Here is a 23,596-nt window from a genome sequence, read left to right as displayed (position 1 = left end):
TCTCTGACAGCCTCTTTTATTTTTTTTTTCCTTTAGTAACTGTCACAGGTTTTATATTTTCCAGGAAAAGTTTTTGTTGGTGCCAAAAGGGAAATTGCTGAGAGCAGGATTCCTATCCTAAATGTCTACATAAAGGTAAAACTTAATTTTAAACTGAAGAATGCATTGGTGGCTGAAGATACTTAGCTATTGAAAACAGCTAAGACAGACAGTACTGTTAGAGTTCCAAGTATCTGCTTCTCTCTGTACTGCTTTCCTGAAGACACAGTGCCCACACTGTGGTACAACCTGAAGTCCTCCTCCCCGCGTTGTTCAGACTGTAGGATTTGCTGGAGTATGCAGTTCACAAAGGCTCACTCTCTGTCTTCATATACAGCAGAGAACCTTACCAGAAACCCCCAAGATGTACGAGGAAATGATGAATCCTCAGGTGTTGCATGAATACAGAATTGGTGTGTGCACCTAAGGGATTAGGAGTGGGTGTGTGGGTTGTGCTTTAACCCCACCCACCATCTAAGTGCCACAGAATGGGGAGGACAATTGGGAAATGGTAAAACCCATGGGATGAGATAAAAACAGGTTAATAATTGAAATAAAGCAAAATACAATACTAATACATCATTGTAATTAGAAGGGAGACAAAAGAAAAAGACAGAGAGAAATAAAACTAAAGAAAACAAACAAATGATGCACAATACAATTGCTCACCACCTGCTGACTGATGCCCAGCCAGTCCACTGAGCAGTGATCAGTGGTTCCTGGGTAATTCCTTCCAGTTACATACTGGGCATGATGTCCTATGGCATGGAATATCCCTTTGGCTAGTTTGGACCAGCTGTCCTGGCCATGCTCCCTCCTGACTTCTTGTTCAGCTCCTCACTGGCAGGACTTGGGAAACAGAAAAGCCCTTGGCTTGGACTAAGTAAGCCACTAGTTCGTTATCAACTTTATTCTCATGCTAAATCCAACACACAGCACCTTACCAGCTACTGAGAAGAAAACGGAACTCTGTCACACCCAGAATCAGGACAGGTAAGCATCTGAGAGTACCTGAACTACAGTGAAGATGCAGAATAGAACAAGGAGAGATCTCTTTGGTGTGCAGGTTGACTGAAGGCCTGAACTTCAACTCAGTAAAAGTCTGAAACACTGGCCAAGACTTCCACTACTTAAGATTGCCTTCTTTCCACAGTAATTCATTTCTCTTCAGTTCTGAAGAGAAACACCAAAAGCAATTTATTCCTGCAGTAAATCAGGTACAAAAAGAGTGAAGCAATACATTGGCCAACTCCAGGAATAAAGAGGAGAGACTGTCAGCTGTTCAGCTGTGTCCTGCTGAGTGAGAAGGGAGAGGAGGGAGATTTCTGGCAGTAATGAATATCCTTCGTGATCCTGTAGGTCAGAGAGGCATATTTGTAACATGTAAATAAATAGAGAATTGGTCTCTCCCACTGTTACACTCTGCTTCCTGCTTGCTCTTGGCACAGAACCTACTCTGCCTCCCTGCTTGGGTGTTGATGGATGAGGATGTAAGGCTGTTCTTCTACCACTCAACCTTTGATGGTGAGCAGGTGCCTCACAGACTGAGACGGCTTCGCCCACGGACACGCCGAGTGTAAGTGATTGACATGTTTTTTTCAGCATTGCTTGATGTAAGAGATGCTGTCCAGTTTTGTGGGGGGAGAGAGATGAGGATCACCACTGTGTTTTCCAAGTGAATCCATGAATCCCTAATTATGAGGGTCTTTGTGGTGGAATGAACGCAGAGTATTTCTTGTTTTCAGTAATCTCAGATTTCTGAAGTGGATGTGGTACTTGCATTAAAGGAAAATTCCAAAATGAGAGTATATCTTGCTTTTTAAAGATACTGTCCATCTCTATCTGCCTATATTTCTTGGTAATCTCTATTACAATGTGCAGAGTATACAGGCCAAGCTTAAGGACATAGGCTTACACCGCTGAAGTCAATGTGAGTTTTGGCACTGAATTCAGTGAGATCTGATTCAGACACTAAATGAAACTGAATACTTAATTTGTTCCTGTCTGTTGTCTAAACAGGGGCCTGTCCTACGTAGCAGCATTGACACCCCTTTGGAGAACTGCTAAGTAGACCTCATCCTTCATTACCCTTGAGATAAATTAATTCTCCTTTCAGCATTCTAAAGATGGACTCGCTTCCTTTTCACCTACCTCAAACAGTGCAAAAACTGCATGTGTACATGATGGCAGAGTTTGAACTAAATGCTATAAATGCTAGAAACAATGATGCCCAGAAGGCAGAGTAGGGGGACTGAACAGTGCTGTGGAAGAGAGGTCCAGAATACTGACTGTATTGAAAATTCCATCTGTTCTCAGCAGCAGACACCATCAGATTGCTGCTGCTCTGCACTGAAACCAAGAGAACTAGGACAGTGTTGTTGCATCCGAATTTATTTACTTCAGTGCTGCACACAGATTCCCATACAGTTTCTCCAGTGATCTGTGGCTTACATGCCCCTTAAACAGTAAAAACACAGACACTGCACTACTGACTGTGTAGCATTTTTAATGACCTAGAAGGATGTTTACCTCCCTGTTGTCTCATTTCTTTGCAGTAAGAGCATTTCAGATCAGGTGCCTATTTTTGACCGCACGGCAGCTCCGCGGGCTGAGGTGAGTACTCTGCACAACCTGTCATAGGACAGGAGATTAAACTCTGTTTTTCTTTGCTACCTCATCCATCAAGTTGCCTTTTTCAATTAGAGTGTAGGGGAAGAAAGTGAAATCAACAGAGAAGAACAATTGATTTTAACAACAGGGAATGAAACAAAGGACGGAAAGAGGTGTTCTGTTCCTCATCACTTGAGTAATAAGAAAGTCCATGGTGAAATAAGAATGACAGGAGATTCGAAACGGAGACATGTACAGCTTACTGCCAAATGGTCCCCATTTGCATAGTGCTAGCCATAAGTTAAATCTAAAGCAGGCATAAGCCTCAACTTCATTGACTTCAGCATATGTTTAAAAACTTTGCAGGTGAGGCATCTTCGTATTTTCTGTAACATAAATGTTCTACTGAAAAATGCCCATACTCTTGTCTTTTGGGGCATATTTGCTCAGTTTTAAGCGTATGAGCCTGCTTTGAAACCAGTATTTGTCTGAGCAGGGTCTTGCTTCCTGAAACATGTGACTTTGCCATATAAGATTAAAAACCCCATGCATCTGCTTTGAGGTTTGTTGGTTTTGTTCTTTACACAGAGAATGACAGGTCTTGGAACAGTCATATCTCTTGGGTTGAATCTATTAATTTATTAATATTGAATATACCTATCAGAACTTTTCAATTGGTGAAAAAAGGCTTTTGAAAGAGCTATTAAGCAGACATATGAAACACCAGCACAACAGTAGCCATTGTTTTGTTTGTTTCTTTTATTAAGAGGACTCTTAGCATTAACAAGACCAAAAGAACCATTGCAACACGGAATAAAGAACACCTTTTCATTTTTTCTCCTCTATTTAAATGGGTACCATGTTCTCTAAGGACAATGGGGAAGATATAAATTTCTGATAACTCAGCCACTTCAACTATCCAACCTTTTGTTAGGGTGGTAGCATGTATTTGTCTCCTTTTTTTTTTTTTTTTTTTTTCCCTGAAGAGGGCATCTAAGTTCCATTTTAACAACACATCAATTTCCCAGGCTTTCCCAAATCTCCCAGTTCAGCATACAGACCTGAAAGCTAGATGTAAAAGCAACAGTTAGTTACCCTCGAATTAAGACACAACATTTCTGCAATTTTAAAAGGCTCTTTGCGATATTTTGCAGCAAATCTAAAAGCTGTAAAGCTGCAACGAGAAATAATACATTTTTTCAATTCTCAGGATTTCAAGCTGTCAGTTGGCTTCAGCTCTGTTGTCTTACTTGCTCTTAAGTGCTTTCAACTTATGTATATTTATTTCTCTAGTGCTCAGTGTTCTGCCCCCTTAAGAATGTTAGTATGTAGCTCTCTCAGGGCCATGTTTATCCTAGTGCTTTCACTGCTTCTTCAAAGCAGTTTTGTGTGTGCTGAGCAGGAGAAGAGATTGTGAGAACTGCAGACTAAGGTCCAATATACGTGACCTTATCCCAGAAATGCATATGCGATGACAAAGTGCACACTGTCTTGCTGCTTTATGCTTTCTCTTGAAGAACACAACAGAAAGATTTGCTTTTGTAATTCTGTGAATTAATTTTGAGGTTATTACTTTCCACAGGCACTGTTTGATTTTCCTGGAACCAATAAACTGGAACTCAGCTTCAAGAAGGGAGATTTGATCTATCTCCTCAGCAAAGTAAACAAAGACTGGCTGGAGGTAAGACTGCAAAAGCAGTACTGAATTATTAGCATACCTTGAAATATATGAGTAGAAAGGGCTCTCCTGATCCTTGTGACCTGCCTCTTCCTCTCAAGGAGAAACTGTATCATAACCAGGTCTTCTTGTCAAGAATAAATCCTAGATTCCAAATTAGTAATTGTTTGGTTGCTTGATGGTTTTTAGCTTACAAATTTTCTGCCCTCCAGACTTCAGTTTTTATTTGCATTTGCTTCTGCTGGAATGTTTTTAAATTCTTTGGAAGTGACTAGAACACAGAAAGGCCACAGAAAGGAGATGGAAACTCCATTTCAGCGATTAATTGTTTTCTTGCCTCAGGGTGAGTTGATGTATGCTTCATGCCTCATACCACAACACACGTCAGCCTGATTAGAGAGAACTTGGGTAATGCAGCAGTGTTCTGAAAATAGGATGAGGGGAACATACTGTGTGTTTGCTGATATGATATCTCTGCTTGTTCAAACACCACAGCCTTCCTTGCTAACCGTCTGACTTTAATTTTTTACACACTGTTTCACTCCTCTGTCTGGTATTTGACTATGTAATTCTATAATCTTTTTGTAGGGGTGCCATCAGGTCACTTCCATAGAATTTATTTTCTTGATTATAGTGGAAAAATTCTTACTGTTGTTTCTATGTAAAGTAATTTAATTCCAGAACCTATTGCATGTGGCCAAAATGGCATGGTTTTCTTGATTCTAACATTTCCTGTCATTCCAGGGAACTGCTGATGGTGCCACTGGGATTTTCCCATGTGCTTTTGTGAAGATCATAAAAGATTTACCACAGCAGGAAGACACAGTTAATAAAGTTCGCTGTTATTACTATGATGGGACTGTGAGCACTATCAGGTAGTAACAAAATACTCTTGTAGCTTACTGCTGAAGAAACACCAACAATTCTCTTGTCACGATATGTAATGATTAGATGTGTTCTATACACAGAGATATCTCAGTGGAAGAAGATCTGAGCAGCATTCCATCATTCAAAGATCTAATGGAATTGATGAGGTACAATGCAAGCACTTGGTTGTATATTTGATACTTAAACATTTGTCAGGTTCATTCCAGTTTGAGATTTTCCACATTCTACTTGGTCATCACCATATTTTGTGTATTAAATACTTTTCAAGTGTTTTGAAGAAGTTGCACTTTGACTTGGCCCAGGGCCATATATGTAGACACTAGTCCTTCTTGAGACTGTCAGTGAGTAAGGAATGACACACACCTCTGACTCAATTGTGATGGGTAGAAATTCCCATTTCTTGTACTAAGATAGGAGTAATACCCCCATAAAAGCATCTTTTGACTAGTACATTTCTTCAAGATGTAGGACATGGCCTTCTAACAATTGCTAAACTAGTGTTAAACTAGATTAATCTGGTGTTTAACATCAACAATTTAGAACGTTAAATATTGGTAATAGAACACCTGTTCTAATACTCTTGCACTCCTCAGAAAGAGCAAAAATAAGTAGGCAAAAGGGGGTAGTAACAACAGTCAGCTGTTTTGCATGGTAATTCTATCAAACACACAGATTAATTGTGCCATTTATGTGGTGTTACTGGAAATGGTTCTTGGTTCTGATAGATTTCTTAGCTTAAACACAACACAGCATGAATGTGGCTATATGATTTCTAGTACTAGCTGTATCAAGAAAGCCAAGATGCTCAAGGCTTTGTGCGGCTTTTATCAAAATTAATTAGATTGTCAGTATATTGTTCATCATGCAGCACCTCCCAGGCATTCCTTGATTTCTGGGGATCAATCCATTTCTTTTCTCCCAGGCAGGAGTTTAACCAGGATGACATTGTTTTGAATTACCGGGACCCCGATGGCGATCTGATCCGCTTGCTCTCGGATCAGGATGTTGAACTCATGGTGTCTCAGAGCAGAAGAAGTCCCTCTGAGAAGCACTTTTTTCCTTGGAAGTTGCACATCACTCACAAAGATGACTTGGGTGTCTACAACACCAGCCCAGGAACAGGAGCTACTCAAACAGTAGGAGCAGGGTAAGTGCTATATAAATATCCCTCTCTGCAGGCAGTTTCCTTCAATATGTCTTTGAAGTGTCCTTGAAATGAGTAATTTTTAGTAATATATTATTTTTCTCTGTAAAATCTGTACTTAGTTAACTTCTTCAGCTTTTTAACACTCATTAGCAATAGAGACATCTACATAGAGACCAGAGAAGGTGAGGAATAGAGAAATAAAATCATGGGCCATGTTCACAAAGCTTATCAGTGTCAGCCTGCAATAGATGTCTCCTGAGCCCCCAGACCTGCTCTAGTCTCTGTTCTCACTCTCAAGACTAATTATTAGTTCATAATGTCTTCATAAGCTTTTCTTTTTTTTCTAGGCTCCCATAAATTTATCTTCATTTGCTGACCTGAAGGTTTGTGTGCCAGTATGTAATTATTTCTCTCATGTTGGAGTCTGACTGGGTGTTCAGAATTTGTCCTAGGAGCATCAAGAAAACTTTTTTTGATTTCAGTGAAGAAATTGCAGCCCATCTTAACTTTCTTCTTTTCCACTGACCAGTGGAAAATATTAAATTCTCTGAATCAAACCTAGTACATCTGTGGTGTTCCTTGTAGACCTTTATATAATTGTACAGTCTACTTATTTTCATGTTCTGGGAAAATGTGTAGGATATCTATTCAAACAGCAATTTCTTCTCTATCTTCTGCTTTCTGACTCTGCATTTCAAAGTAGAGCTATCAAGAAATTATTGTATCAGATTCTTCAACAAATAAAGTTGAATATTATTTCATAAATTTTTTTGTAAAAGTGTTTTTTGTTGTTGTTGTTGGTGGTTTATTTTTGTTTGTTTTGGTTATTTTTTGGTTTTTTGGGAGGGGGACTTGTTGACATAGTTTTACTAAAATATTACAAAATGTAACATTCTTCTTCAGAAACATTGTAGCAATGCAGTTGAGAAAGGAGATGAAGTAATAGTATCAGTGATATTACATGTTGTCATACCATAAGAAAATACATTGTAAGTTTGAAACCTAACGGCATGTATGGTCTGCAAAGCTTCTAATGTGCAGGATTCTTTATTACTTTTTCCTGGAGTCCAACAGAGCAAATAGCACTCAGAGATTTTCACTGACAGCTAGGTCCTGTGATCTAACCAGCAACTCAGCGTGTCTCTCTCAAAATGGAGGAACATTTCCAATGGGAAAGGAAAGGGAAGGAAAATGTCTGCTGGGAAACAACTGTCCTCTTTTATAAGGGTGCTGGAAGAGCATAAACACCTCGCCTTTGAAAATCAGAGCAGGATGATCCCCCTCAGCCTTTAAACTGCAATGCAAAATAAATTCTTCCCATGCAGCCAAGTTACATATACCCCTAACTGTTTGCATGTTTTATATGGACACCTTCTGACACACAGTTTCCCCAAATATTCCACATATTCTTTGTCTGGCTTTGCATGTTTCCCTTATTCACATTATACTATTTTTTTCTTGTTTATTGATGCAGTTCTGATGACAGAATAGCTCTGCTAACTGGTTTTGGTTAGTACCATGGGGATTGAGAGGTGGAGTAGCAGTGTAGGACAGACAGACTCTAGAAGTTATATTCTGTATCTGGGGACTCGTATGAGCCCCCACAGTTTATCCCTGAGAACACAAACCTGAGCATGTCTCTCCCTTACAGCTGCCTAACTTTCCTAAGGTTTATTTTTGAAGGCTACTAGGCTAAGTTTTATGGGTGGATTAAAAGACCAGGCTGCCTTGGATGTAAGATGACTTCAGATCAACTACTCTCACCAGTTTTCCTATGTTTGCTCTATGTATTATAGTACTTACAATTTATTATTAATTGTTGTTGAAATGTGTGAAACTTAGAAATATTACTCAAAGAGTTACAGAGATAAAGGTAGTTCACTCTCCCCCAGTACAGATGTACAAACAAAATTCCAGAGGGATTCCTGCCATGAAGATTGTCTAGTCTAGAGTAAAGCAAGAAACAGCACTGGGGTGAAAAACAGAAAATTCTTTCTTCATCTTTCTTACTTCTGCTGCAGTCAGTCCTTTTCTTCTTAAAATACATAAGACTCATGATTGGTAATTGCTAACACACAGATTGGCTATGACAAACTTCCTTTCCCTCCCTTCACAGTTAGCCTAACAGTCCCATCTAAGTGCGTGCTTTGGGGCCTAAAATAGGAAGTACAGACTTCCTATTTTGTGCAATTGCACAGACTTTCCTTGAAAGGGGGGTGTCAGCTTCTCTGAAAGTGGCATTTGAGGTTCACAAAAGATGTAGCAGTTATTTTGAAGACTTACTTGCCAAGAAAATCCTGCGGTTAGTTTATATTTCTGTCTCCAGTTCTAGGCAAGTGTGAGTTTGCCGATTTCTGCATCAGAGGATTCTGGTGCTGCAGGGGGAGGCTGGACAGGGAGAGTCACCCATGAGGTTGAATCATCTGCCTCACAGACACCCCTGGCTCAGGTAAGGGAATGCCTTCCTGTCAGGGGGAAGCATAATGGCAGTCTGCTTTCAGACAAGGACTTGTGAGTTACTGAGGGATTCTTTAGCTGCAATGATTATTCAAAGGCTCAGCCAGTTGTTTCTGGTCCAAGGAAGTGGTATTTGGGAATCTAAAAGTCAATAGGAATTTAAAAGGAATTTTTCCATGCTCCCCTAAAGTAGAAAAATTCTCAGATCTGTAACATACTGAGGTAGGTGTGTGTATTATGATTTTTGAGAGAGCAATGAGAGATGGCCAAAAGGACTTAAATTCCAGCATTGAACAATGTGGTCCATGGTTCTGGAACTGCTCAATCTACTTTCACTCTTTCTAATCACCAGAAAAAAAAATTAATTTCTTTGGTACTATGTCTGCAATTTGCAACCTGTTTGGGGGGGGAGGGGAAAAGTAGTATGTTGAAGGAAATTCTCAAAGTGAAAGAATATGGAAATCCAACCACTATAGCTCCTAGGAACTGTGTGGTTGAGATAATATTTTTAAGGAAATTAAGCGCTGTTGTGGTTCATTAGGAAGGCTTTAAGCATTAAGAACAGAAGGACGAAATTAATTTTAAGGATGAGTTCTCATCACAAATTAGGAATTTTTTCTTGTTGCTACTCAACTGACTGAATCTCTGAACTTCCTTGGAAACGTATATTTACTTCATTCTTTGCTTGCATTGCAACTACACACGACGAGAAGACGTGGATTTTGTTCTACAAGAAATGCTTGGTAGAAGTTCTTCCTGAATGCCACTTCAACATGATCTTAAAGAAGTTCCCTTATTCAGTTTTACTTCTCTTTATGTGAAACGAAAACAAACAGCTCACAGTAAGCAGGGCAAGGGAGTAGCTAGTGGGCAATGAAAACCCCGAAATTCTGAGTTAGGATCAAGCCTGTGTGCCAAAAACAATATGAACATGAAAGAGATTTTCATCCTGCTGCTGAATCTGTATTTGGACTTCCGTGTTCAAGCTATTCGAGGTGAGATTCAAATTTATATTCTCTTTTATCCTTCCATTATTGCCTTTACTTTTATATATATCTCCTTCTTTCAGCTAATGCTCTTCCTCCTTTTCTGATTGCTTTTCTGCTTCCTTCTCTTGTTTTCTAAGCTGGAAGAGAACAGACATCCTGATCAAAACCAGCATATAGCAGGAGCATGTGCAGCCAAATCAGTTGTATATTGGTGGTATGGACAGGTGAAATATTGTATAAATGGATGAGATGAACAAGTTGATTGGATAATGAGTGAATGAAAGGAGGGATAGACCCTGATAATTAGTAAAAACAGAGGAAAATGAAGGGCTGCATAATTCAGATGGTAGTGAACAGGAGTAGAGGCACATGGCCAGACACAAGACAGTGTGGTGGGGGCTACCAAGAGCAAAATGCAGATGACCTGATTTTCTTCTTGTGGAATAGCTGACAGATAAAGAGACCATCTGCCATATCCATTGCTTGAGTTTCATTTCTTACAAAATGAGAGCTTATTTCTCCTGTCCTGTCTGGTCCTGTCCTGTCCGGTCCTCTCCTCCCCATGCTCTGTCCTCCCCTGCCCTCAAATTTGGTTTAACACAGCTGGGAGTAGGAGGTACACCATACCTGCCACAAGACCAGGCCTGTAGCCATCCTAAAGACAGCAGGAAAAGACTGTTGTCAGGAATTGTGCCCCTCATGTCTGCAGTAGCTGGAGGAGTTGTGCTGCCTGGCTCAGCATCAATTACGAGATATCTTCCTTTGAGGTCTCTGAGGGAAAATGTGTTACTGTGTAGGTCAGACTGGGTTCTTGGCATTCTGAGCCTTAGCCCCACATTCAGACCATCCTTTTCTATGTGGGATGCTCCATTTTCTGGTTATGCAAGAAATGCAGTAGAACTTTGTACTGGTTTTCAGTAGATCAAAGTAAGGTCCATCTTATGCCTGCTAAGACAGCATCATTCTGTTCTGATGGGTTTTTTCCTGTAAAAAGCCCTTCAAACCAGCTGTTTACAGCTCTCATCAAGAAATATTATTTGAGAGAGCACACACATGTATGCACACTGTCATCTTTGTCATCTGAAGGTGCAATATCCTAATAGTTCAGCATGGGTATTACCTTCACAGAAAATTAGGAAGGGTAAGGAAGCAGCTTGCTTCATAGTGCATGTGCCAGAGGCAGTCTGTATTTTTCAGCTTCACAGTTGTGAACTTTAGAAAAAAATACCCTTGATGAGAAGTCTGACCATCTCTGGATCACAAATCCAGTTCCAACAAATTAGTTTGGACATTCTTCTGAGTCATAACAAGGCTATTCCCAGAGCATCTCACTTAAAAAAACCCCTTTCTAGCATTATACACTTTACTAGGACGTTAGTAGCAAAGTTCACATATCAACACATAAGGAGGAAATGATCACCATATGTCTGCTGACCATGGTATCTACTAATCCTTGAAAATACTCAGTGTTTGAAAAGTGATACCTTGGCTAGAGCTGTATGCCTTGCAGGCAAAAAGGTTTCACTTAATTGTTGTTAGTTGTAGCTTGGCTTGGACACTTGTGTGCTGTGGAGGTGTGCAGAATGGTCACAACTCTGCACATATTTCCATGGAGTCATGCCCCATCCCTGGAGATGTTCAGGGCCAGATTGAATGGGGCTCTGAGCAAAGTGGTGCAGTGGAAGATGTCCCTGCCCATGGCAGGAGGGTTGGAACTACATGATCTTTAAGGTTCCTTCCAAACCAAACATATCTATGAGTCTGTGATTTTCTGGTGCCAAGAGGAGAGTATATTTATCAGTGCCTTACCCATTCTGTACCTCCTGTTACCTCTCAACATTTATATTTTTAATCACTGCATCTTTTTTGCCTGAATTCCTTTCCCAGAGAGTATCCCAATGAAAAGCTTGAAGTGCTACAATGACTACAACTCACAGGTGACTTGCACATGGATGGAGCATTCAGAGGCTCATAACCTCGTTGGTATGGTTCTTTACCAAAGGGATAACATTAATACGTAAGTACCTGAAATGTACTGAGCTAGATAAAAGTCCAAAGGGAAATTTGCCATAACTTGGAATCCTGGGGACAAGCAAGAAAGTTTTTAGAAAGCACATCCACCTCTCTTTTTGAATTGAGCAAAAGTTTTGCCTGCTCCTGAGGCCTCATCTAGGAAGAGATGAATGAATAGGCTATGCCAGTAGAGTTGTTTTTATCACCTTTACAATTATTTTCCCTAATTTTGTTTGTAGGATCATAGATATGAAATAAGATGGGGCATATAGGCTGCTAATAATCAGCATTAGGGGAGAAGGAGGTATCAGAACAAGTGTGAGTATTGTTTGCAAACTCTAAAGGGAGGAGACATTTCCCCTGTCATTTTGCTCATTTAGGAGCATCGCTGAGAGTGTGGTTTTGATAAGTTTTGAGAAATACGTGTAGACTGTATGTTTATGAGATAGAGAAGACCGGTAAATTCTCTATCTGTGCCATCAGCTTTCCTCCCGGAGATACTGGTGTGTTTATGACAGTATCTCTCTGTTACATTTGTTTCCTTTTCAAAAGGGAACCAAATCACCAGACTGGATGGTTGGTGAGGACAAGAAAGGACAGAAATGGATAAATGCTTAAGGGAGAGAGGAAGGTAAAGATAGATAGTTGAGAATAAAATTATTTAGGGTCTGGGGAGACAGGAAGAAAAGGAAGGAGGAAGAACTCTTGATTTTATTGCAAACGAGAGGGAATTAATAAACCTAAAAGCAGATGAAAACAGTGGAAGAACTTTGGAGCAGGACCTTGAAGTTAAATACTTCTGGGAAAAGATGATATAAAGTTCCTTGGCCTTTTGGAGGATTTTCTGAGACATTGTTACATGACGAAGTGTGTAGATCATGAAGAGTAACTGAGGTGAGCTAATCAGAAAAGGAGGTATTAAACATGGGCAGTCACATAGCTGAAATCTAAACGACCAACAATTAAACAGGATCAGCTCAGAGATGAAGAATAGTTGACTAAACTCCAAACTGTAAGGTAATGCTGGTGAGTAGGTAGAAATAACTTCAGGGATTCACACCCTTTGGGCTGACTCTTTTGCTTAAGACTACAGACATACTGCAGCGTCCAATCCATATTTCAGCAATATCCCTGGTTTCCTTGCTAATACCCAACCTATGAAAATAGCAATAGTGCTGAATAATGCTTGCTGACATACAGTTGGCTAGAAGACTCCATCCTATCCTGGAAGAGAGTATTTGGCCTTAAATATTCACAACTTAATATTTCTCATCTGAGCTGGAACGAGATAATACACTGGGCATGAAGCCATAAACACAAACAAAATTCCACAGGGTACATAAAGAACCAATGTATCTCTCCAGCAGCTAAGGCTACTGCAACCACACGAAGATTATCCTCTCCTGCCTAGTTTAAAAAATTGTTTCTAATTTTCGTGATGCTCCTTTGCCTGGAGAAAGGCCATCTGAAAGGATGATTTACATTGTGGATGAAATCTTTAATGAATACTTAAGATCCCTTGGCAGAACAGAACTACTAAGGATACAAAAATACATTTTGGTTGAGAATCTTTTTCTAAGTGTTTTCCTGGTACTGCAAACTGAAAGTCTTCAGGTAGCTTAGGATCATGAGAAATTTTATGGCCTTTAACTCCGAGTAAAAGGTGCATTTACATGACATTAATTTTCATCATACTATTTCTCACCTAAAAATATGAGATTACATAGAGCTAGGCTAAAAAGTTACAAAAATGAGCTGGCACTGTAACATTCTGCAGCACAACTTTTAAACGCAAATTTAAAGGAAAAATTCTGGTGTTAAAAATGTTTGTCATATTAATTGATGCAAACTAGGACTAATAGGAACAGTGAGAAGGGGATATAAAGGCCTTCATGACTTATAACAAGATGAGATTAAATTGGTTTCAGGTGTTTAATTTTGCACTAACTACAGGTCTTCAGACCAGATCTTTATGGCTCACTTTCTCGGTACACAGGAAGAACAAGGACATGTTTTGCAAACGCCAGATGGAAAATGAGTTGCAGGAAACTCCAGATGTGTATGTGCACTGGGTCTGCCACAGGACTACAGACTATTTTGGAATTGGGGTAGAAGATACTTATGGCTTCAGACCTAAAAAGGTGCTTCAAACAGAACTGGATGTTGATCTTTTCCAAAATGGTAAGGCTTAAATGCCAAATTCTTGTTTCCCAATGAATTTTAAGGATTTTTGAGAATGTATTTGCCATTCATCTGGAATTGAATTTCTCTTCCATTGTAAAAACTGCCAGAGTTCCACATTGAGGGGGTTGGGCAGGGAGAGGAGAAGGCAAGTTTCTGAGAGCAGCTGGACCTGGTATCATCTCAGGAGGTAGTCAAGCAGGAGGTACTTGGTGTGTCAAGGATAAGATACTCTGGAAATGGGGAAGCTTACCTAGACGTTTTCTTCCCCTTTTTGTGTCATTTCCTCATTATCTCCTCTCATGCATTGTACCTTCACCTTCCAGTTCAGCCCCTCCCACCTCAAAACCTCTCAGTCAGCTTAATGACATCAGGACACTTCCTGCTGACCTGGAAAAGAGCTGATGGAAGCCAAGGGTTGGGCAGTGCACTGGATTATGAAGTCACTTACAAGCGGGAGTGGGAGTCCTGGGAGGTAAGGGCAGAGGAGCTGAGCTGTCCTGGTTCAGGCTGCACCATTTTGGGCAGTTGAAAATCTGTGCTAAAAGTTGTGCAAATGAATAGTCTTTCCATTCTCAGAGACTGTGAAGAGATAAAAGTGTTTTTTGGGTCAGGTGGAAGGGTCTCTATTTCTGTTAGCAAGTGACTTGTCAGTGAAATACCATTTTTCTTGAACTGAATGCAAAGATCTCTTCTCCACTCAAAGAAACCCCCAGCCACTGTACTTGGATTTGAGTTGGAGTTGAATCCCTCTTAAACTGAACTGAATCACATTCTAACAAGAAGCTGTGGGATCATGTAGGGAAAACAGCAAAACATATTTGAAGTTGCTCCCCCTTCGAGACAGATATGTTTTGGGTTTTTCTTTTTTCTTATTTCTTTATTTTTAAGTTTTTGGGAATCCATATCCTTTGCCCTATCATTTCCCTAGATCTGCATATGTTTCTGTTCTGTACCTGGTCAGCCTGATCTTTAGATTTTAAGGGAATTTTCTTGGCGAGATTCCCACAAAATTCTGTGCTGAGCAGTGTTATGAACATGTGTAGCTGGAGCTGAGGACAGACTGGACTTTGCAAGCTGCAGGAGTTTGGTACCTGTTTTGGGGGGAGATTGTGCCTGACAGTGGCCATGCCTCGCCTTCTGGAGTTGTGCTGCAGCACACGCTGGAGCCCCTCTTGTGTGGCAGGGAGGAAGCACCATGGACCATCACACTTGTGGGACTGCTGGAGGTGTAGCCTGACAGCCAACTCCTCCTCTCACTCTTTCCCTGTCTTCCCTCCACCTCTTCGCTCCCCTGTGTCCCAATTTCCTCCATCCCTTCCTCTCCCTCCTCTCCCCCTACAACAGGAAGCTGTCTCGCTCTTGCTGTCCAACACCACACATTGCAGTCTCAGCCATGAGCACCTGGTCCCAGGGAGCAGCTACGTTGCCCGTGTGCGAGCCAGACCAGGGCAGGCCAGCAGTTTCTCTGGGCAGTACAGCCAGTGGAGCATGGAGGTGTCGTGGAAGACCCCTGAAGGTGACATGGGATGGAGTGGGGCTGTGCAGGGTTGGAAACTGAGAGGCCAGGACTTTCCTGGCACTAACCTTGCACTTGTGTTCTCTGAAGGTGGCCTTCAGCCCAGGAACCTTCGCTGCTTCTACAATGGTGGAGATCGTCTGACATGCAGCTGGGAAGTGAAGAAAGTGATCACCACCTCTGTCCTCTTTGGCTTGTTCTTCAGGGCCACCTCAGCATCAAAGTGTGTGCTCTGCCCATGGCAGTGTGTCTGTGCCTCTCCCATGGGGCTTCTGCCTGTCTCATTCTCCTAATTTCCATTCATCCTCTCTCTTCCCCTCAGAGAAGAGGAGTGCTCTCCTGTGCATGAGAAGCCTTTGTCCCATACCTCATATGTGGTCCAGAGCTGTGAGATTCCTGTTAACAATTCCAGCAACCAGAGCCAGTACCATGTGTCTGTCCGGGCCAAGACAGAGGACAAGCTGATTGAAGCCTACAAAAACAGTGAGTTTCTGTGTTGTTTCTTGCTTCTCCTTCTTGTTTCTTGGAGAGATGCCTGTCTGAGCAAGTGGGGCTGAGGACAGTGATGATGAGGAAAGGTGAGTGGGAAATGGAAGAAACAATCACTGATGAAGAAAGGGACTATATGAGGTCAGCTCTGGGGTGTAGCTGTGGAGTTCCTCGGTGGCACTTGCTACTCCGAGGAAGGTGACAGTGATGGAAACTGCTGTGCAGAAATCCAGGTTGTGACCTGGAGCTTCTCAGTGAGCATTTGCCACCCTGCTGACTTCTCTGTGATTCACATTCATGAGTGTCCCAGGTGACAGGGGGCTGTGGTGAGAGGCGTTTGTGGCAAGTAGGAGAGTGTCACTATCTGATTTCTCAAGAAGCCAGTGAGTTCTTGTGGGTTTGTGCAATGGCCCCTGGAACACTGGATGAGGTAGGAATCCTTTGCCCAGTGAGTTGCACCAGGTAGGCCATCTCTGCCCACATGCATCTGAAGACATTTTGGTGAGTTTTCAAACTCTAAAACTAGGGCAGCTCCTGCAGTGGGTGAAAGTATCAGGAGGTAGCTCCAAGAGAGCTGAAACTTTCTCGAAATGTGGTGGACAAGTACAGGTACTTCAACTATTGATTTGCTGCTTTTCTGTACTCAGGGAGTGCTGTCAGCATTCACAGGCATGGGTTTTCTGTTATTTGGTGGTCTACTGTTGTATTTGACTAGAAAATGAAGATGAAGTGAGTTAAGAGGTGTTAAAAAGCTGAGCCATTATACATTGCACAAAACAGCCTTGTTTTCAGTCCCTGGAAATGATTCACAACGTGGAAAGCGAGCACTGGACCTCTAGGTTGGTAAGTGCTCTGAGACATTCATTGTGTTCCAGTTCAGGTGCTGCCGCCTGCAAATGTGACAGTAACAGCAACAGACAACCAGGAGTATGAACTAAGGTGGATCAAACACCATTTCAATTACAGCTTCATAGCACAGAGATACCAAGTCAAGTACTGGGAAAACAACCGATATGAACAGGTAACTTACAAACTGCAAGAGTCACGGATATTTCTTTGCTGGTCAAATGGAAAGACAGTTCTTCTCACCTCTGTCATTTGTGCTCCTCTTTTTTCCTCAGACTCTCCAGGAGTTAAATATCAGCAATGATGAACCTCCCTTCATCTTCACCCTGCAGATGCTGGCAGCATCTACAGAATATAGGGGGAAAATGCGTGCAAGGGTGAATAAGCCTCCAGTATATGAGGGACCGTGGAGTGAATGGAGTGAGGAGTTCGCCTGGAAGACTGAGAATGGTACTTTTCATGCAGCTGTTTCTGTCAGGTTTTGGTGGACTGTTAATGGCTGGAATGGCTCTTTAGTATAACACATTCCCTCAGCCATGGCCTAGCTGAAGTCACTTACCAAGGCAGCTGCCTTGCCTGAATCCTTACAGTACATCAGCAATGCTAGGGAAGGAAATGAATGACCTTTTCAGCTTCTCTCTTACTTGCCTTCATAAGGTGAGTAGAACTAACCATTTGGCTTTCCATGTGGAGAATGAATCAAAGATATCCTGCCCAAAAGATTATCATCATTTTCTGATTCCAGTAGTCCACTCTGCTGCCAGTGACTAAAGAGCCTGATACTTTAGGAAGATAGAACATAAGCCATCAGCCTTTTATATTTGCAGAGTGACTATAAGGTTGTGTACAATGGAGTCTGCTGGAAATAAAATCTTTACATGGTTTTGCTGTTTATGGACTCAGAAGAAGAATGTCTGCCACCATACAATCTTTTGCCCAAAGTAATATGATCTTGCATGATTTGTCCTGAGGAAGGTTGTAGTGGTTATACTGTGGGCAAATTTTGATGCGTGTATTCAGGAAGAAATTAGTGTGCTGTTGTGGCTGTTAGCAGGGGGAGCTCTTAGAAAATCTCTGAGACTCCATTTCCTCAGAACTACAGAGTCAGGCACACTTAAGATGTCTGAAGTCATGCCTGTTGCTCATTGTGAGGTAAGGTTCATAACCAGTTTTTTATTAGCTTAAAATGTCTAATTTTGATGTCAGTAAAAGCTAAGAAGTGAATGAGTAAAGGAAACAATGAGCTCCTTTTGTCAGGATGCTGTTCAGGTCACATTTGGCTGTCCCACTTTGGAGGATATTCCAACAGTATGAAGGCCCTGTGATCCTGCCCCTCCACATATCAAATTCCCTAGATAGTGGCCAGAGTGAAAAGCCTGTTGAAGGAAATAGTCACTCTGCAGGTGGATACCTTTTTCTCTTTTCTTTGTTTCAGTTCTGGCACCTGTGATTCTCCCGGTGACGCTCCCAGCTCTCATCATCGCCCTGCTGATAGCTGCTTATTGCAGTTATAAGTATTTCCTCAGGTAGGCTTGCATTGCAACATGGAGACATGGCAGCCCGTGTGGGTGGCACAAAGTCTGAGGCACTTCTTGTCCCCCAGGAGACAGGTCTGTGTGGAGATGGGGCTCGGTGGGCAGCCTTGTGCATGGCTGTGCAAGGGAGAGAGTTTTGGGTGGTGCTGTGCCAGTGCCTCCCTCGGTTGTGCCTCGCTGTGCTGAGCAGGTGTATGGGGTGCAGCCTTTTCTGGTAGCAGCCACGTTGAGAAGCAAATCTTGAAAACTGTGTTCTTGCTGCAGGAAGAAGAAAATGTGGGAGGAAAAGATTCCGAACCCCAGCAAGAGTCTCCTGATCCAGAGCTACCTGAGGGTAAGAGGGAACTGTATCTTGAAGGATTCATTATTTCTCTTTCTTTTTCAGGACTTCCAATAATCTTAAGAGCTCTTCTTATTTTCTACTCCACAAAGAACAGATATCTTCATTTATCTATTACTTATTTTAGGAGAAGTTCTGGTCCTACTCAACGTAACAGTGCTCTTATATTCAAAACACCTCTTTGCGCTGTGCTTGTCAGCAAAACTGTGATTTAAAATCAGTGTAGAAAAATTTTCATTATTTTAAAATTTCCTGCTCCTGTGCTTTTAAAAGGGGGCTCTTAAATCCTGCCCGGCACTTATGGACTCACCAACTCTCAAAAGCAGGTTCCTAGGAGACACTGCCAAGTAGCTCTCTGAACAGTTTGAAGTTTGCTCTCTTGAAGTCCAGAGTAGCAACTTTACTGTTCCTTTTTCTTTTTTCCCATTACTCTGAAAATTTTAAACTCAATCATTTCACGATCACTGTGGCCAAGACAACCACCTACTATCAAATCCCTTAAGCCCTCTATTCACAAATAACAAGTTTAGGAGGGCATCTTTCCTAGTTGGCTCACTGAGTACTTGTAGTTAGGTCAGTGGTAAGGCAATATGGATTTGAAGAAACCATCTTCTGGAGAGGAGAACATACCTTTGAGCTGTATTAGTAGAGTTGCATCCCTGTTACCAGGTGCTATAGGCTCTCCTATTTGTTTTCTTTGTCCACAAGGAATGCACAATTCCTGATTCTACTGCCAGTGAGATACTGCTCTTTGGTCATATCTGCTTTTTCATTTTCAGAAAGGAAATTTGGGAAGTTGGCCAACAAGCAACCAGCTGGACTTCAACAAATACAACCTTTCAGAGAAGATGGAGCAGGCTAGCTTCCTTCAAGTTGTGGACAGGTGAGTGAACAGCACATGATATTGACACTGTGGATGGTCTCTAAGACCTCACTGCATCATGGCAGAATATAATCAAATGTTCTGTCACTAAAAATCCTATGCAAGTTGCTTTTGAGGAGGAGATTCAATTTTTTATTACAGGGCAAGAAATTTTTTCTAAGCCTATGTGTAGCTATGTGTGCTTTTGACTAAGATTGGTTTATGCTTTGTGTTTAAAACAACAATCTCTCTCACGAGCAACTTTTGACTTTTCCACATTCAGGCAGGCAAAGACTTTGGCAGAGTGCCCTGAAGGGCAGACCAGGAAGACAGATGTTTTCCCTGTTACACCGGACCTACAGAACTCATACCATGCTTTAAATGAGTCAGAGCACACCCCAGTTGCCTGCTCAAGTCAGAGTGCCTGTCATTCCTTTCCCATTTCAAGGAGAAACAGTGCTGATGCAGGTATTGCTTCCCACACAGCAATCCCTTGCTTTGCTTTCAATGGTCCATACTTGTACAGCCCAGTGGTGTCCTCTCACTCTGATATACATCAGACCCTGGAAATGGACCCAGTGGGACTCAGTAAGAAATCAGTTTCCCTTCAGTATGTGATTCTCCCAAGGGAAGACTCTCCCCAGGCCCCACAGAGGCAAGAACAGCCTGGAGCAGCTCCTCCAAAGGACATGCTCCCAGATCAGAAGAAAATGATGCAGTACCTCAATGACAAGGAAGAAGCCTCACAGGTCTCACCAGCCTATGGGGAAGGCACCAACAAGGGAACAGAAGAGCAGAACTCTCCAAAGGGTCTCAGCTGTGCCACATCTCCTCAGCTGTGCCCCTCGGAGTACATTGCCACAGACAGCCCATTGCTGCCATCAGTCAGCACCTCCACCCATCCTCCACTTGTCACATCTGAGGAATCACCCTGTGGCTCACAGGAGCCCCAGCATCCCAGTGACGACTCTTGCCAGGAGTGTTCTCCGGGGAAAACTGGTGTCATGATCCCGGCTTCAGGCCAAGCACCAACCTCATCTCCTGGATTGCACCAGGATGCATTTGGCGACTACCTTACTGTGCCGGGAGGTCTCCATGAACACTCAAAACCCACAAAGATTTCTCTGCCTGTCTCACAGAAGGAAAATGGTGTTCCTAGAAAGCAGCCTTTGTCAGAAGGTAACTTGGTGGTGTTAAACCCTGACAGCACTGAGCCAGTTTTCCTTTGCCAGGTTGGTGACTATTGCTTCCACAGCCTAAAATCCATTGTGAAGATGGATAATAGTCAGGAAAACCACCAAGTCAAGAAACTTTCTGAAGGTGAGACAACACTTGGGCAGCCTGTATGTGATGATGAATCCGTCATGGGCAAGGAAAAGGATGTATGGAACAGGGAGAAAATACAGGCCATTCAGCTATTCAAAAACATGAAATCAGATGATTACTTTTCCTGGCAGCAATCTCTGAGGATCAAAGAAATCTGTTAAATGGATAAATATTAATGAATACCAAAAAGACTGGTAACTGAAAGAGGTTGCAACTGTCTGGTGAAAATGAACCCTCAAAACTAGGAACAAATAAACACCAGTTCCATTTTCAAGCTTCCAGTCCAACGTGTTAAAATACTTGAAGTAGCTGAATATTATTCTCTGGTCTTCTCAAATTTGGCATGAAAGACAACACAAATATTGCCCTTTAGTGTTTTTCAAACTTCTTGGCTTATCCATGATGGACAGTTTATCCTCCTCATGATCCTGTAATACATCACAATCATCTTGCAATTATATCAGATTGCCTGGCAAAACTCGTGGCAGGAAATGCAGACTTAACAGCTTGAAAGGCTATCAGAAGAAGACAAGCTTGGAAACCTTGGAAAGAAAAGTTCTATCCTTAAAAGCAATTTTGTTTAATTTCTGTGCACTTGTAAAATAGCTCTAAAAGTCACCAAGGAACTTCTATATCTCTGCCTTTCCATGATGGCATGAAATAGGTATTGTTTAAGGTGAAAAAAATCCTAGAGAGTTATAGAAGCATAAATAAAAAATAAGAAAAAAAGTTGTTGAAAACCAGGAAAACTTTCTAAATGTTATTGGGCAGTATATGATGGTGGATTCAAAGGATAAGAAGGAAACATTACTGGGATACAATAAAGCAAGTTGTAGAGAACCATTTGGAAGAAGAAATGTTACTGAAAGAAAACCCAGGGGCTCCTAAGGTTCAGTGAGAGGGATGGGGCAGAGAGCAGAAAACGGCAGGTAAGAGATGCTGGGGAGGTGCACAAGCCTGGAACTCCTGGAGTTCTTCTATTTCTAAGTGTTGAAGTACTATATGATTTTCTTTCAGGTTTATTGACTGTTTATACATTATATACTTTATCCTAACGAGTAATTGATTCTTAGTTTGTTTTTTTTTTTTCCCTTAAATCATGAGAGTTGAGAAAGAGGAGCCCTTTTTTCTCAGTTTTGCTGTATGGAAAGTGGTGCAAGGTACAAGCATTTGTTCAGAGCTGCTACTCTGTTATCAGTGAAAAGGCTTCGGTTTCAGACCTGAAGGTGGACTTGACTTCCAAAAACCCATATGTTTTTCAAATATAAAATCTGTATTAATAAATATATTATTTCTTCCTGTAAGTATTTAATTTCATATGTTAAAAATATTGTGTTTGCAATAAAATTACTTTTAGCTCATTTAATCAGGTCTCAAAAATTCTATGGATTCAGCTATGCCATATGTGAGGTAGGACATTTTCTCCTGACTTTGCTGTATTACTTGACTGAGAAAATGAGGTCTGTGTTTGTGCCACCCTACTCCTCCTGCTGGGTTAATGGGACAGTGCTGATTCAGAAATTAGAGTAAAATCATTTGGGCTTTTGAGAATTTAATCCTTGTAAATACTATTTTAAATCTGAAAGTTGTGCAAATTGAACTTGGTGCTCTTCTCAGCAGAAGGCAGGCAGTTGCAACCTCTGACAGAGAATAGTGATGAGCACTTTGAGAGATTTGCAATTTAGACCTTTTGCAATCAATGGATTTTTTTGTTAATCTCTTCTTTGGCCCTTTATAAGTGGCACAATTAATTTCTTCCAGGATGTATAATTGTACTCTATCAAGGCATATCCTAAAAGGAGATGCTCAAATTCATATGCAAATCTTGTATCTGAATGAATATCTTAGATATGCATCAGTTTGCTGGGCCTTGAATTGCTAAGGTTAATAATCAAGAAGAATAATGAGTGGGATAAGTTTTGTTCAACTCGGTGGCTTTTGGATAAAGCCCATTTGCACTGTGATCAGTACTCTGACAGCTCTCTGTTCCTTCTGTTCCTTCTGTTCCTCTGCACTTCACTGGGCATTTGCAGAGGCTGATTTTGGAGACAGGAGTCACAGATAAAAGCACATTTTCCCCACAGAGACGATAATATCAGCTGAAGGAGCCAGTAATTTGCAGAGTAACATGCCATTGTCAGGATAGGGGAGCTGCACAGTGGTTTGCTTGCAAACTATAACAATTCATTTAGAGCAGAATGAATTTCTGCTCTAGGGGCTCTTTCTTCAATATTCACATAAGTATCCTTAAATAAAATATGTAATGAACATTAGAAACAGAGCTCATAATCTCTGGCTCTTCTCTGCCAGAGGAATCAATTTCTTATTGGAATCAAAACTTCTATAAACTTCACCTGTTGTTGATCCTATGAATTTTCCATTCTCTTCTGAATGAGGTCTAGATGCAGTGAGGGTGGTAAAAAGCATTTTACAATCCTATAGCCTGGTGATTCAAAACTTAGAAGTAGTCATGAGTCCTAGGTCTTCAACTTCCTCATCATTAGCCACAAAGTTACTGTGCAAAGGCAAGTTGCTGTTCCCTTTCCCAGTGCCAGGTACTGATATGCAGGAGAGGAATCACCATTCTGATGATTCAGGAGCCAATTATGATATGCTTCTCTCTGTAGGGCTTCTCACTAAGTATTTCCAGTCCCTCAGCCTGTGTATCTGCATGATG

The 23,596-nt window shown here is 41.4% G+C and overlaps 2 protein-coding genes across 8 annotated transcripts in view; both read left to right on the top strand.

Moving 5' to 3' along the window:
* The window catches only part of NCF4 (neutrophil cytosolic factor 4), a 76,986-nt gene extending 69,859 nt beyond the window's left edge, over window positions 1–7,127 (top strand). For all 7 annotated transcript variants that reach the window (XM_088165349.1, XM_088165347.1, XM_014885318.2 and 4 more), the window contains 8 exons: window positions 65–135; window positions 1,488–1,615; window positions 2,595–2,652; window positions 4,232–4,330; window positions 5,072–5,202; window positions 5,296–5,361; window positions 6,138–6,362; window positions 6,710–7,127. In XM_088165349.1, coding sequence (XP_088021475.1) covers window positions 65–135; window positions 1,488–1,615; window positions 2,595–2,652; window positions 4,232–4,330; window positions 5,072–5,202; window positions 5,296–5,361; window positions 6,138–6,362; window positions 6,710–6,719 — 788 coding nt within the window. In that variant the 3' untranslated portion in view covers window positions 6,720–7,127. The remainder of the gene's footprint in view (window positions 1–64; window positions 136–1,487; window positions 1,616–2,594; window positions 2,653–4,231; window positions 4,331–5,071; window positions 5,203–5,295; window positions 5,362–6,137; window positions 6,363–6,709) is intronic.
* A 1,473-nt stretch (window positions 7,128–8,600) lies between these two features.
* Window positions 8,601–22,285, top strand: CSF2RB (colony stimulating factor 2 receptor subunit beta). The gene is made up of 14 exons (XM_014885316.2): window positions 8,601–8,811; window positions 9,533–9,814; window positions 11,696–11,825; window positions 13,818–14,002; window positions 14,329–14,477; window positions 15,350–15,521; window positions 15,612–15,744; window positions 15,844–16,004; window positions 16,886–17,031; window positions 17,132–17,306; window positions 18,292–18,382; window positions 18,656–18,725; window positions 19,511–19,614; window positions 19,877–22,285. Exons 2-14 carry the CDS (start codon window positions 9,745–9,747, stop codon window positions 21,078–21,080), a joined length of 2,790 nt encoding a protein of 929 aa, XP_014740802.2. The 5' UTR covers window positions 8,601–8,811; window positions 9,533–9,744; the 3' UTR covers window positions 21,081–22,285.
* Window positions 22,286–23,596: the final 1,311 nt, after the last annotated feature.

Source organism: Sturnus vulgaris, chromosome 5 (assembly GCF_052056855.1).
Source record: "Sturnus vulgaris isolate bStuVul1 chromosome 5, bStuVul1.hap1, whole genome shotgun sequence".
In the NCBI taxonomy this organism is placed as follows: Eukaryota; Metazoa; Chordata; class Aves; order Passeriformes; family Sturnidae; genus Sturnus; species Sturnus vulgaris.
Note: the sequence above shows the minus strand (reverse complement) of the source record. Positions and strands in the feature narration are given on the sequence as shown.

Excerpts from the sequence above, each read along its gene's own strand:
- CSF2RB (XM_014885316.2), top strand. The coding sequence starts at position 9,745 with ATGAACATGAAAGAGATTTTCATCCTGCTGCTGAATCTGTATTTGGAC. Across the intron at positions 17,307-18,291 it reads CGCCTGGAAGACTGAGAATG|TTCTGGCACCTGTGATTCTC; the intron begins GTACTTTTCATG and ends TCTTTGTTTCAG. Across the intron at positions 18,383-18,655 it reads AGTTATAAGTATTTCCTCAG|GAAGAAGAAAATGTGGGAGG; the intron begins GTAGGCTTGCAT and ends TTCTTGCTGCAG.